This window comes from Nerophis ophidion, unplaced genomic scaffold, assembly GCF_033978795.1.
Source record: "Nerophis ophidion isolate RoL-2023_Sa unplaced genomic scaffold, RoL_Noph_v1.0 HiC_scaffold_136, whole genome shotgun sequence".
Classification (NCBI taxonomy): Eukaryota; Metazoa; Chordata; class Actinopteri; order Syngnathiformes; family Syngnathidae; genus Nerophis; species Nerophis ophidion.
This window is the reverse complement of record NW_026907058.1, coordinates 141,060-156,964: the sequence shown is the minus strand read 5'-3', so window position 1 is coordinate 156,964 and position 15,905 is coordinate 141,060. Positions and strand designations below refer to the sequence as shown.

General features: G+C 38.5%; 1 protein-coding gene across 1 annotated transcript in view; it reads left to right on the top strand.

Annotated features, from left to right (window-relative positions):
• LOC133547612 (gastrula zinc finger protein XlCGF57.1-like) overlaps positions 1 to 9,316 on the top strand; it is a 32,155-nt gene extending 22,839 nt beyond the window's left edge. The window contains exon 4 of the mRNA XM_061893223.1: positions 7,670 to 9,316. Within this exon, the coding sequence (XP_061749207.1) occupies positions 7,670 to 8,991 (1,322 nt within the window). The 3' untranslated portion in view covers positions 8,992 to 9,316. The remainder of the gene's footprint in view (positions 1 to 7,669) is intronic.
• Positions 9,317 to 15,905: the final 6,589 nt, after the last annotated feature.

The following is a 15,905-nucleotide window of genomic DNA, read 5'->3' as shown; positions in this document are numbered from 1 at the left end:
CATGATACATCACACATACAAATTGATACATCACACATACAACATGATACATCACACATACAACATGAAAAATCACACATACAACATGATACATCACACATACAACATGATACATCACACATACAACATGATACATCACACATACATACAACATGATACATCACACATGCATGCATACAACATGATACATCACACATGCATGTATACAACATGATACATCACACATACAACATGATACATCACACATACATACAACATGATACATCACACATGCATGCATACAACATGATACATCACACATGCATGTATACAACATGATACATCACACATACAACATGATACATCACACATGCATGCATACAACATGATACATCACACATGCATGCATACAACATGATACATCACACATTTATGCATACAACATGATACATCACACATACATGCATACAACATGATACATCACACATGCATGCATACAACATGATACATCACACATGCATGCATACAACATGATACATTACACATGCATGCATACAACATGATACATCACACATGCATGCATACAACATGATACATCACACATGCATGCATACAACATGATACATCACACATACATGCATACAACATGATACATCACACATGCGTGCATACAACATGATACATCACACATGCGTGCATACAACATGATACCTCACACATGCATGCATACAACATGATACATCACACAAACATGCATACAACATGATACATCACACATACAACATGATACATCACACATACAACATGATACATCACACATACAACATGATACATCACACATACAACATGATACATCACACATGCATACAACATGATACATCACACGTGCATACAACATGATACATCACACATACAACATGATACATCACACATGCATACAACATGATACATCACACATACAACATGATACATCACACATACAACATGATACATCACACATACAACATGATACATCACACATACAACATGATACATCACACATGCATACAACATGATACATCACACATACAACATGATACATCCCACATACAACATGATACATCACACATACAACATGATACATCACACATACAACATGATACATTACACATGCATGCATACAACATGATACATCACACATGCATACAACATGATACATCACACATGCATACAACATGATACATCACACATGCATGCATACAACATGATACATCACACATACAACATGATACATCACACATGCATGTATACAACATGATACATCACACATACAACATGATACATCACACGTGCATGCATACAACATGATACATCACACATACATGCATACAACATGATACATCACACATACAACATGATACATCACATATACAACATGATACATCACACATACAACATGATATATCACACATACAACATGATACATCACACATACAACATGATACATCACACATACAACATGATACATCACACATACAACATGATACATCACACATACTGTACAACATGATACATCACACATGCATGCATACAACATGATACATCACACATGCATGTATACAACATGATACATCACACATACAACATGATACATCACACATACAACTTGATACATCACACATGCATGCATACAACATGATACATCACACATGCATGCATACAACATGATACATCACACATGCATGCATACAACATGATACATCACACATACATACATACAACATGATACATCACACATACAAATTGATACATCACACATACAACATGATACATCACACATACAACATGAAAAATCACACATACAACATGATACATCACACATACAACATGATACATCACACATACAACATGATACATCACACATACATACAACATGATACATCACACATGCATGCATACAACATGATACATCACACATGCAACATGATACATCACAAATGCATGCATACAACATGATACATCACACATACAACATGATACATCGCACATGCATGTATACAACATGATACATCACACATACAACATGATACATCACACATGCATGCATACAACATGATACATCACACATACAACATGATACATCACACATACAACATGATACATCACACATGCATGCATACAACATGATACATCACACATGCATACAACATGATACATCACACATGCATACAACATGATACATCACACATGCATGCATACAACATGATACATCACACATACAACATGATACATCACACATGCATGTATACAACATGATACATCACACATACAACATGATACATCACACGTGCATGCATACAACATGATACATCACACATACATGCATACAACATGATACATCACACATACAACATGATACATCACACATACAACATGATACATCACACATACAACATGATATATCACACATACAACATGATACATCACACATACAACATGATACATCACACATACAACATGATACATCACACATACAAATTGATACATCACACATACAACATGATACATCACACATACAACATGAAAAATCACACATACAACATGATACATCACACATACAACATGATACATCACACATACAACATGATACATCACACATACATACAACATGATACATCACACATGCATGCATACAACATGATACATCACACATGCATGTATACAACATGATACATCACACATACAACATGATACATCACACATACATACAACATGATACATCACACATGCATGCATACAACATGATACATCACACATGCATGTATACAACATGATACATCACACATACAACATGATACATCACACATGCATGCATACAACATGATACATCACACATTTATGCATACAACATGATACATCACACATACATGCATACAACATGATACATCACACATGCATGCATACAACATGATACATCACACATGCATGCATACAACATGATACATCACACATGCATGCATACAACATGATACATCACACATGCATGCATACAACATGATACATCACACATGCATGCATACAACATGATACATCACACATACATGCATACAACATGATACATCACACATGCGTGCATACAACATGATACATCACACATGCGTGCATACAACATGATACCTCACACATGCATGCATACAACATGATACATCACACATGCATACAACATGATACATCACACATACAACATGATACATCCCACATACAACATGATACATCACACATACAACATGATACATCACACATACAACATGATACATTACACATGCATGCATACAACATGATACATCACACATGCATACAACATGATACATCACACATGCATACAACATGATACATCACACATGCATGCATACAACATGATACATCACACATACAACATGATACATCACACATGCATGTATACAACATGATACATCACACATACAACATGATACATCACACGTGCATGCATACAACATGATACATCACACATACATGCATACAACATGATACATCACACATACAACATGATACATCACACATACAACATGATACATCACACATACAACATGATATATCACACATACAACATGATACATCACACATACAACATGATACATCACACATACAACATGATACATCACACATACAACATGATACATCACACATACTGTACAACATGATACATCACACATGCATGCATACAACATGATACATCACACATGCATGTATACAACATGATACATCACACATACAACATGATACATCACACATACAACTTGATACATCACACATGCATGCATACAACATGATACATCACACATGCATGCATACAACATGATACATCACACATGCATGCATACAACATGATACATCACACATACATACATACAACATGATACATCACACATACAAATTGATACATCACACATACAACATGATACATCACACATACAACATGAAAAATCACACATACAACATGATACATCACACATACAACATGATACATCACACATACAACATGATACATCACACATACATACAACATGATACATCACACATCCATGCATACAACATGATACATCACACATGCAACATGATACATCACACATGCATGCATACAACATGATACATCACACATACAACATGATACATCACACATGCATGCATACAACATGATACATCACACCTACAACATGATACATCACACATACAACATGATACATCACACATGCATGCATACAACATGATACATCACACATGCATACAACATGATACATCACACATGCATACAACATGATACATCACACATGCATGCATACAACATGATACATCACACATACAACATGATACATCACACATGCATGTATACAACATGATACATCACACATACAACATGATACATCACACATACAACATGATACATCACACATGCATGCATACAACATGATACATCACACATGCATACAACATGATACATCACACATGCATACAACATGATACATCACACATGCATGCATACAACATGATACATCACACATACAACATGATACATCACACATGCATACAACATGATACATCACACATGCATGCATACAACATGATACATCACACATACAACATGATACATCACACATGCATGTATACAACATGATACATCACACATACAACATGATACATCACACATACAACATGATACATCACACATGCATGCATACAACATGATACATCACACATGCATACAACATGATACATCACACATGCATACAACATGATACATCACACATGCATGCATACAACATGATACATCACACATACAACATGATACATCACACATGCATGTATACAACATGATACATCACACATACAACATGATACATCACACGTGCATGCATACAACATGATACATCACACATACATGCATACAACATGATACATCACACATACAACATGATACATCACACATACAACATGATACATCACACATACAACATGATATATCACACACACAACATGATATATCACACATACAACATGATACATTACAATTTCTACTTTGTCTTTTCAACATGTTGGAAAAGGAGTAGGAAGAAGCAGAGCTTATTTAATCCTACTCTTTTTCTTTTACATAACAGTTGCTAAAACTTTTGTTCACTTCCAGTTCTTAATTTATCGACAAAATACTCCATAAGTAATCACAATAAAAATAAACAAATAATACTCTGTGAAGTAAGTTCCATTTCATATGGTGAGATGAGTAAGATTATCTAGAAAATGAATGGATTGATGAGATAAATTCAGAATGTTTATTATCATGGTTCTTCTTCTTTCTACTTTGTAAACACTTTAAGTTTGAAGAGTTTCTTGAAGTGGATGATATTAGTACATTGTTTGATTGCTTTGCTTAATCCATTCCATCATTTAATTCCACATCCTGATATACTGAAGGTCTTAAGTGTTGTACGTGCGTACACATGTTTTAAATTACATTTTTCTCTAAGATTATCTTTCTCCTCTTTTTTTTTGAGAATAATTGTTGTATATTCTTGGCTAGCAGGTTATAGTTTGCTTTGTGTATAATTTTAGCTGTTTGCAAATTCACTATGTTGTGGAATTTCAGTATTTTTGATTGAATAAATAAAGTGTTTGAATGTTCTCTATATCCAACATGATGTATTATTCTAACTCATGGGTGTCAAACTCTGGCCTGTGGGCCAAATTTCATTTGGCCCTTGAGGCAATATCAAATTAACATTAGGGCTGGCACACTGGCATTCACCGCTAATACTCATACTTGCCAACCCTCCCAATTTTCTCAGGAGACTCAAAAATTTCAGTGCCCCTCCCAAATATCTCCAGGGGCCAACCATTTCCCCGAATTTCTCCCAATTTCCACCCGGAAAACAATATTGGGGATATTGTAGGCACTGCCTTTAGCGTCCTCTAGAACTTTTGTCATGTCTGCTTTTCCTACACAGAAACAGCGTGCTGGCGCAGTCACATAACATGTGCGGCTATTACACACACATAAGTGAATGCAAGGCATACTTGGTCAACAGCCATACAGGTCACACTGAGGGTGGCCGTATAAACAACTTTAACACTGGTACAAATATGCGCCACACTGTGAACTCACACCAAACAATAATGACAAACACATTTCGGGAAAACATCCACACTGTAACACAACATAAACACAACAGTGCAAATACCCAGAACCCTTTGCAGCACTAACTCTTCCGGGACGCTACAATATACAATATACCTCAGAAGGCTGCAAATAGAAAAGAGGCATTAATTTTTTATTAAATTTTTATTTAATATGCTATTGATACTTTTTGATTATTATTATTATTATTTGAAACTCGATTCTGCATGTCACTATAAAGTTATATAATCCTTGTTCAATGTTCAATGTAAAACTTGTTTGGGTCCCTGTTAAAAGGTTAATTTGTTCAACCTTGGCCCGCAGCTTTGCTCGGTTTAAAATTTTGGCCCACTCTGTATTTGAGTTTGACACCCCTGTTCTAACTGATCTTTTTTGTAACACAGTTAGTAAATGAAGTGTACTTTTGTAGTTATTTCCTCATTTTTCTGCACAATAACTCAGATATGGTATCACTAGTGAGCAGTAGAGAATATGAAGTGATTTTTAGTCCAGAACATGTTTTGCTTCATTCATTATTGCCGTGTTTCTTGCTACTTTATGTTGTATATTTTTTATATGAGATTTCCAGTTCATTTTATCATAAATCATTTTACCTAGAAATTTGGTTTCATTTACTCTTTTAATTTCTATTCGGCCTATTTATAATTGTGTTTGACTTTCCCTTCTACTGTTGCCAAAAAGCATTATTTTAGTTTTTTCGTATCATCCGCAAATAATACTAATTTTAAATATTTTATAACTTTACAAATGTCATTTATATAAAGATTGAACCATTTTGGTCCTAGTATTGATCCCTGAGGTACACCACAGGATATATTTAGTGTTGCAGAAGTGTGTTCTTCTAGCTTCACGTATTGTTTCCTGTTGTTAAATAACTTCTAATCCAGTTTAAGACCAACCCTCTGATGCTATACCGTTCTAGTTCTTTGATTAAAATATTGTGTTTAAGTGTGTGAAATGCTTTACTTAGATCCATAAACACTGCTGCCGCATATTTTTTTTACTATTTATTGCATTGGTCATTTCTTCTGTCATTTCTATTACAGCCATCGAAGTTGAAATATTAGCTCTGTATACATATTGGTTCTCATCTAATATTCTATGTTGGTTTGTGGAACTCTCTAATCTGTTATTGGACAATTTTTCAATGATTTTAGAAAATATTGGAAGTAAAGTAAGAGGTCTATAATTTGTAAATTGGTGTTTGTCTCCAGTCTTATAAATTGGTGCAACTTTAGCTATTTTCATTTTGTTTGGGAATTTACCTGTTTGAGATGATGGGTATTTTTACGCTGCTTTTGCAGTGTAGCGTGTAGTGTAGCTTGCTACAATTCTCTGAGGATAGCTTAGCTACATTTAATGGAGAGTAACTTGTAGCTTAGCTTACTACATTTTCCAGGTCGCTTGCCCATCACTGTCTGTTTGGCCTAGCTCACATGTGAATAGTTTGAATACTGCAAACTTCTATACAGTAACACCTCATTTGTGTTTTATGTTCTGCAGACGTCCAGCAGGTGTCAGCAGAGAGTCATGAAGATATTCCCTCCAAGCAGCAGGAGTGGAGCTCCAGTGTGGGACAGAAGGAGCTACAGGACCCCTCCCACATTAAAGAGGAGCAGCTTCATGATGAAAATGAAGCTCAGTCCTTACAGCTTCATCACAGTCAAAGTGAGGAGAACAGAGGGGTGGAGCTTGTAAGTCAACACATCACAGAAGCTGATGGAGAGCATTGTGAAGATATAAAGTCAGAACCAGACAGCATCTTTGCTCCACTGTCAGACATGGACCACATGATGTCACACTCTTCTGATCACAGTGACCACATCCAAAAACCTTTGAAGAGTAAAAATGACTCCAAAGGTGATATGAGACATCACACTAACAACAAACACTTGGACTGCTCTGAATGTGGGAAATCATTTAGACACAAGAGTAATTTTACAGTACATATGAGAATACATACTGGAGAGAAACCTTTTACTTGCTCGGTTTGTAAGAAGAGTTTCTCCACAAAGCTTGATATGACCACACACATGAGAACACACACTGGAGAGAAACCTTTTACTTGCACTTTTTGTAAGAAGAGTTTCTCTAGAAAGATTGACATGACCAGACACATGAGAACACACACTGGAGAGAAACCTTTTGCTTGCTCTGTTTGTAAGAAGAGTTTCTCCAGAAATAATCACATGACCACACACATGAGAACACACACTGGAGAAAAACCTTTTGCTTGCTCAGTTTGTGCTAAAAAAGTCAACACTAAGAATGATATGCTATTACACATGAGGATACATACTGGTGATAAACCTTTTACTTGCTCTGTTTGTAAGAAAGGTTTCTTCACAAAGCAACACATGATCACACACATGAGAACACACACTGGAGAGAAACCTTTTGCTTGCTCTGTTTGTAAGAAGAGTTTCTCCATTAAGTCTGCCATGACCTCACACATGAGAACACACACTGGAGAGAAACCTTTTACTTGCTCTGTTTGTGAGAAGAGTTTCTCCAGAAAGCTTACCATGACCGATCACATGAGAACACACACTGGAGAGAAACCTTTTACTTGCTCTGTTTGTAAGAAGAGTTTCTCCAAAAAGCAACACTTGACCACACACATGAGAACACATACTGGAGAGAAACCTTTTACTTGCCTTGTTTGTAAGAAGAGTTTCCCCAGAAAGTGTGACATGACCACACACATGAGAACACACACTGGAGAGAAACCATTTAGTTGCACTGTGTTTGCTATAAGGTTCGGGTTTAAGAATCAGGTCAGTAGACACAAGTGTGTAACAGTCATGGAAGCTGCAGGGAATTAAAAAAAACTTAAAAAGTGAATGTGCTAAATGTACTTTAAGAACACAGCATGTTTAATATAAATTTATATTAGATGTTGTATGTAGTGCTTCTTATCTTTTACTGTTAAAGTTAAAGTACCAATGATTGTCACACACACACTAGATGTGGCGAAATTATTCTCTGCATTTGATCCATCACCCTTGATCACCCCCTGGGAAGTGAGGGGAGCAGTGGGCAGCAGCGATGCCGCGCCCGGGAATCATTTATGGTGATTTAACCCCCAATTCAACCTTTAAGGAGAACAATATCACAATTTCACAAGGGTTAAAAACAATAAAAATCAGTTCCCAGTGGCTTGTTGTATTTTGTTGAAGTTTTTTTCAAAATTTTACTGGTCCCAGAATATCCCTCAAAAAAAAGCTTTAAAGTGCCTTATTTTCGCTCTGTGCGAAGACACTATCCATTTCCCTGTGACGTCTTACAGTGCTGCCAATGTAAACAAACAATGGCAGATACCACAGCAAGATATAGCGACATTAGCTCGGATTCAGACTCGGATTTCAGTGGCTTTAGCGAATCAACAGATTACGCATGTATTGAAACGGATGGCTTGAGTATGAAACTATTGAAGAAGAAACTGAAGCTATTGAGCGAATAGCTATTGAAGCTATTCATAGCCATAGCATGGCCGAATAGCTGCGTTAGCATCGCCGGTAAAATGTGCGGACCAAACGATCAGGACTTTTGCATCTTTTGACACTGGAGCAACTTAAATCCGTCGATTGGTAAGTGTTTTTTTCGCATTAAATGTGGGTTGAAGGAAACGTAATATAGTTGCAAATGCATCTGCAGGTTATTCATACATCTCTGTGCCATGACAATACTGGTAGATAGCATGTTAGCATCGATTAGCATAGTTTGTTAACATCGATTAGCTGGCAGTCAACATCAACAAAACTCACCTTTGTGATTTCGTTGACTTTATAGTTGCAAATTCATCTGCAGGTTATTGATACATCTCTGTGCCATGTCTGCTTTAGTACTGCCGGTAAATAGCATGTTAGCATCGATTAGCGTAGCATGTTAGCATCAATTAGCTGGCAGTCACGCCGCGACCAAATACGTCTGACTAGCACATAAGTCAACAACATCAACAAAACTCACCTTTGTGATTTCGTTGACATTATAGTTGCAAATGCATCTGCAGGTTATCCATACATCTCTGTGCCATGTCTGCTTTAGCACTGCCGGTAAATAGCATGTTAGCATCGATTAGCATAGCATGTTAGCATCAATTAGCTGGCAGTCACGCCGCGACCAAATACGTCTGACTAGCACATAAGTCAACAACATCAACAAAACTCACCTTTGTGATTTCGTTGACTTTGTAGTTGCAAATGCATCTGCAGGTTATCCATACATCTCTGTGCCATGTCTGCTTTAGCACTGCCGGTAAATAGCATGTTAGCATCGATTAGCATAGCATGATAGCATCAATTAGCTGGCAGTCGCGCCCCGACCAAATACGTCTGATTAGCACATGAGTCAACAACATCAACAAAACTCACCTTTGTGATTTCGTTGACTTTATCGTTGCAAAATGCATCTGCAGGTTATCCATACATCTCTGTGCCATGTCTGCCTTAGCACCGCCGGTAAAATGTGCAGATACTCCGACACATTCAATGGGGGTCTGGCGGAAGATTTCGTTGACTTTATCGTTGGAAATGCATCTGCTTTGAGTGTCGCAGGATATCCACACAATCTTGCCATCTCTGTAGTAGCATAGCTTTCGTCGGTAAAGTGTGCGGAACAAACAACTGACCATTTCGTCGGCTTTCCCCACACCCTCGTATTTTGAACCAATTTCGTCCAATTTCTTGCCACTTTTGCATCTTTGGGCCAGTGGTGCAACTTGAATCCCTCCCTGTTAGTGTTGTTACACCCTCCGACAACACACTGACGAGGCATGATGTCTCCAAGGTTCCAGAAAATAGTCGAAGAAACAGAAAATAACAGAGCTGAGAGCCGGTGTTTGTAATGTGTTTGAGAAAATGAAAATGGCGGCTTTATTAACTATGTGATGTCACACTCTGACGTCATCGCTCCAAGAGCGATAAAGAGAAAGGCGTTTGATTTGCCAAAATTCACCCATTTAGAGTTCGGAAATCGGTTAAAAAAATATATGGTCTTTTTTCTGCAACATCAAGGTATATATTGACTCTTACATAGGTCTGCTGATAATGTTCCCCTACAAGCACTTTATTAGAGTGCCTCTTGTAGTACTCCAACTCACCACACTGAGAAGTGGGGGCGATCATGACCTAGCAGATGCATGTTGCTATCATGTTATATCAGCGAGGAAGACAGCATTTGTGTTTACTTTTTTTGTCGGATCCAAGTTTCATTGCTCCGCTGAATAAATGAATCACTATGGCTGCCAATATGGAGGATTATATATTTAAGAATAAATACTTTCCTTAACAGGTAGCAAAATGACACCACAAAAAGTAAACTAGCAGCAGGACTCATTAAATATTTTCTTAATTTACTAATTGATTAACGATAAAGAGTAACATGACAGTGGATATTTCACAAGAGTTCACCAAAACCTGGAAATTGGGAATGGGAGTTAAAATCCTTTAGTGATTTTTAAGATGCAGAAGAACGAGGTGGCACCGTGCAGTAAAAAAAAAAGGGATATTTATTGATAAAAGAACAAAAACCGAGAGCAACAGGGACCTATGAAGAAAACAAAACAAACTGCTGAAACCTAGCAAAACACTCACAGGAAAAGTGGAGCAGACGGCGTCCACAAAGTACGTGCGTACCAGAGCTTGCTATCAAAAAGAAAAGTCGCGCGTCACCCTTGAACAACAAAGGTAGCAAGAGGATCAATTGAAATAGTCTTGATTGCAAACAGAAAAAAGGTGAGGGGAAATGCTCGGGGACAGAAGTGAAGCTGCCACGGGAAAACACCAACAAAACTGGGAGAGCCACCAAAATAAAAGCACAGGACAGGAATTCAAACATTAAACAGCGGAAAACACAAACAAAATGTGAACAAAATTTGCCAGATGTGACAAATGGAGTGTCAGAAATGAGCTGAGCCAAGATTGACAGGCTGGATAATGAGGGAGAAGCAATCTAGTGTCATGTCAGCACACTGGGACTGGAAGGCAGGATTCACACAATCTTCTTCTCACTTCTCTCTCATGTGGAGGCTACAGTCCGCATGACAGAAGTCACTACTACCTAAATCAATACAACTACTGTTAATTCATTTAGATATTAGTATTATTATTATCATTATAATTATTGACATCCAGCATCAGACTTTCTTATCCATTACATCATATCTGCATACATCATATATATATTGTCTGCCCTAAAGGTCAAACCATTATTTTTGTTAATTTCCCAAAGATGACGGCCCAAACAGCCCGCCCCCCCCTCCCCCCAAAAAAACATAACAAAATTTAAAGGCCTACTGAAATGAGATGTTCTTATTTAAACAGGGATAGCTGGTCCATTCTATGTGTCATACTTCATCATTTCGCCATATTGCCATATTTCTGCTGAAAGGATTTAGTAGAGAACATCGACGATAAAGTTCGCAACTTTTGGTCGCTAATAAAAAAGCCTTGCCTGTACCAGAAGTAGCAGACGATGTGCGCGTGACGTCACGGGTTGTGGAGCTCCTCACATCTGAACATTGTTTACAATCATGGCCACCAGCAGCAAGAGCTATTCGGACCGAGAAAGCGACAATTTCACCATTAATTTGAGCGAGGATGAAAGATTTGTGGATGAGGAAAGTGAGTGTGAAGGACTAGAAAAAAAAAGACAAGGGCAGTGGGAGCGATTCAGATGTTATTAGACACATTTACTAGTGTAGCCGAGTGTCCTGGGTTGGCCTATACAGTGTACTTATATGATAAAATAATAAACAGGAGACATTAGAGCAGGTCCGGGAACTCCTTTACACTTCTCTCTCTACAACCACACACCCTACGTCACAGCCCCACGGCAACTCTGAAAGGACAAAACCCCGCCTCCTCCTCCTCACACTCTCTGTTAATTTAGGACACCCTGAACTGTTTGTTACACTAGGAGAATTCTGGAAAATCCCTTATCAGCTTAATGTGTTACTAGTGTTTTAGTGAGATTAAATGGTCGTACCTGAAAGTCGGAGGGGTGTGGCCATGGGTGTGGTGACCGCCAGTGTCTCTGTGGGAAGCCACGTTTCTCGACGAGGCAAGGCAGCTGGACTGAGATTTTTTTTTTTCCCCTCCTCCACGGTGTAAGCATCCGACAGTCGGGGGCGGCTGTTGGGAGGAGGCAAGAGAGTCCGCAGCTACAGGAAGAACGACGCAAACTCTCCGCTCATGTCCACGGTAAGAACCAACTTATTGCCACCATTTTTTCACCAAAACCTGCCGGTTGACATGTGGTAGGGAACCATATTCGCTTGACCGCTCTGTTCCATAGTAAAGCTTCACCTTCGGGAATGTAAACAAGGAAACACCGACTGTGTTTGTGTTGCTAAAGGCAGCCACAATACACCGCTTCCCACCTACATCTTTCTTCTTTCATGTCTCCATTATTAAATAAACAAATTGCAAAGGATTCAGGAACACAGATGTCCATAACATCGTGTAATTATGCGATTAAACAGACGACTTTTAGCTGGGATCGGTACTGGATCAAAATATCCGCTACAATTTGTGACGTCACAGGCAAAATTTAAAATTGCAATTTAGTAAACTAAAGCGGCCGTATTGGCATGTGTTGCAATGTTAATATTTCATCATTGATATATAAACTATCAGACTGCGTGGTGGCTAGTAGTGGCTTTCAGTAGGCCTTTAATATTCATACACTCAGCCTGCATTTACTATTTATACACTAAAAATGTATTCTATATTCATATACTAATCATATATTTAATATTCATACACTAAACATATATTTAATATTCATATGCTAATCATATTATTAATATTCATACAGTAAACATGTATTTATCGTTCTCTAAATAAGGCACACTCGGAATAATTAAATTATTTGTGTGCAATTGGAGCAGAAGTCCACAGGAGGGCGCACATTCCCTCTTCATAAGTCTGGTCATCAATCCATCCATTTTCTACCACTTATTCCCTTTTGGGATCGCGGGGGGCGCTGGCGCCTATCTCAGCTTGTCCAGGGTGTACCCCGCCTTGCGCCCGATAAATCTGGTCATTCATACACTAAACATGAATGTGATATTCATCCACCAAACGTATTAAATATGTGTAGACTAAACATATATTTAATTTATACGCTAAACATGTATTTAATATTCATATATTAAACAGTTGTTTAATTAATACTTATACACTAAACATGTAAAGGAGAAATTGGAAGTCTGGGACACTAAATAAGGCACACTTGGTGTGACGTAACATTATTCGGTATTAAGTTGGGACCTTGCCATGTGTCGGGGCAAACAACGCCACAGATCCCCATTGGCCAAACATCACTTTTATCAAAGCAGGTGAGGTAGGACAGAAGACAGAGAAGGGAAGATCATCACTTCTGCTTACCCCTGGTAAGGGCTGGGAGATGCGCGTAGACCTGGACAAGCAGCTAGTCTTCCCAACTGAGGTAATACAGACAACGCTAAGACCAGACGTTGTGATGTGGTCCTCAGCTGCTAAGAAAGTCCTCATCATTGAACTAACCGTGCCATGGGAGGAGGGAATACCAGTAGCACATGAGTTCAAAAGGTCAAAGTACAGCGACCTAGCAGAGGACTGCAAGGGGGGAGGCTGGTCTGCGTCCATTCACCCCGTGGAGATTGGATGCAGGGGCTTCGTAGGAGGTTCTGCAACCCGGCTCCTGCGTGCGGCGGGGATGACCGGTTCCAGCCTGAGGAAGGCCACCAAGGAGTTGGCAGAGGAGGCAGAGAAGGCAAGTTTCTGGATGTGGCTAAGAAGGAGGGACAACACTTGGGGCTCAATACCCCAGTGAGGTCAGTTGCAGGGAGGAGACGTCCCCGTGTAGCCACTGCCCCCCCACCGCCAGGTGTCCTGGCTTGGGGGCGAAACATCTGTGAACGGTGGCACCAGCTGACGACCCTGCAGCTGACCTCCAAGTGCACTGGAGGAGGTGCGGCAGGCAGAGATGCCTAGCAGTTAGCTCTGTACCTATTAATTGGAGTTGCTCCTTCCTCTGGTTTCCGGAAGTCTGCGTCTGACAGTCTGACGCTCACTTGTTTACACACGAGACGTATTTACGTGATTAAAGTTTGTTGTTTCTTTCACGAAGTGCCTTGGAAACATTGTCTGTAAGTCTTGTGTCTTTTATGAGTAACATGAAGACGTTGTGTGTGCGCGTAAATGTAAAAAAATAGTACTGTGTGGAGATAGCTTGTTCTCCTGTTTTAGCTTGTTGCTACTTAGCATTTAGCTTCTTTGCTCGCTAGCTCACTCCTCTAAAGAATGTTTGTGTCTCTCCTCTTCAGTATATCATCTATATTATCCTGTGTTGTTTACAAGCATTCCATATGTACATCTCATTCATGTGTGGCTTTGAGTGTTAGGACTATTTACATACATTTATGAGCACTGTTTACATGCTATTGTATGGGCTGTGTGTGTGTGTTTGTTTGTGTGTGTGTGTGTGTGTGTGTGTGTGTGTGTGTGTGTGTGTGTGTGTGTGTGTGTGTGTGTGTGTGTGTGTGTGTGTGAGTGAAAACTTGTTATGCAGCAAAAATGTATGGATATGTTGTTACTTAGTAGTGTTTATTTGACATATATTTTGTGTCTCTTTATACAGTTTTACAAACAAAAAAGATAACCAAAACGAAAACAAAATCAATACAAGAAAAAGAGAAAACAAAGAAAGAAATGACCAATTAGATAAGAAGAAAGGAAAAGTGCATTCTCTGTGA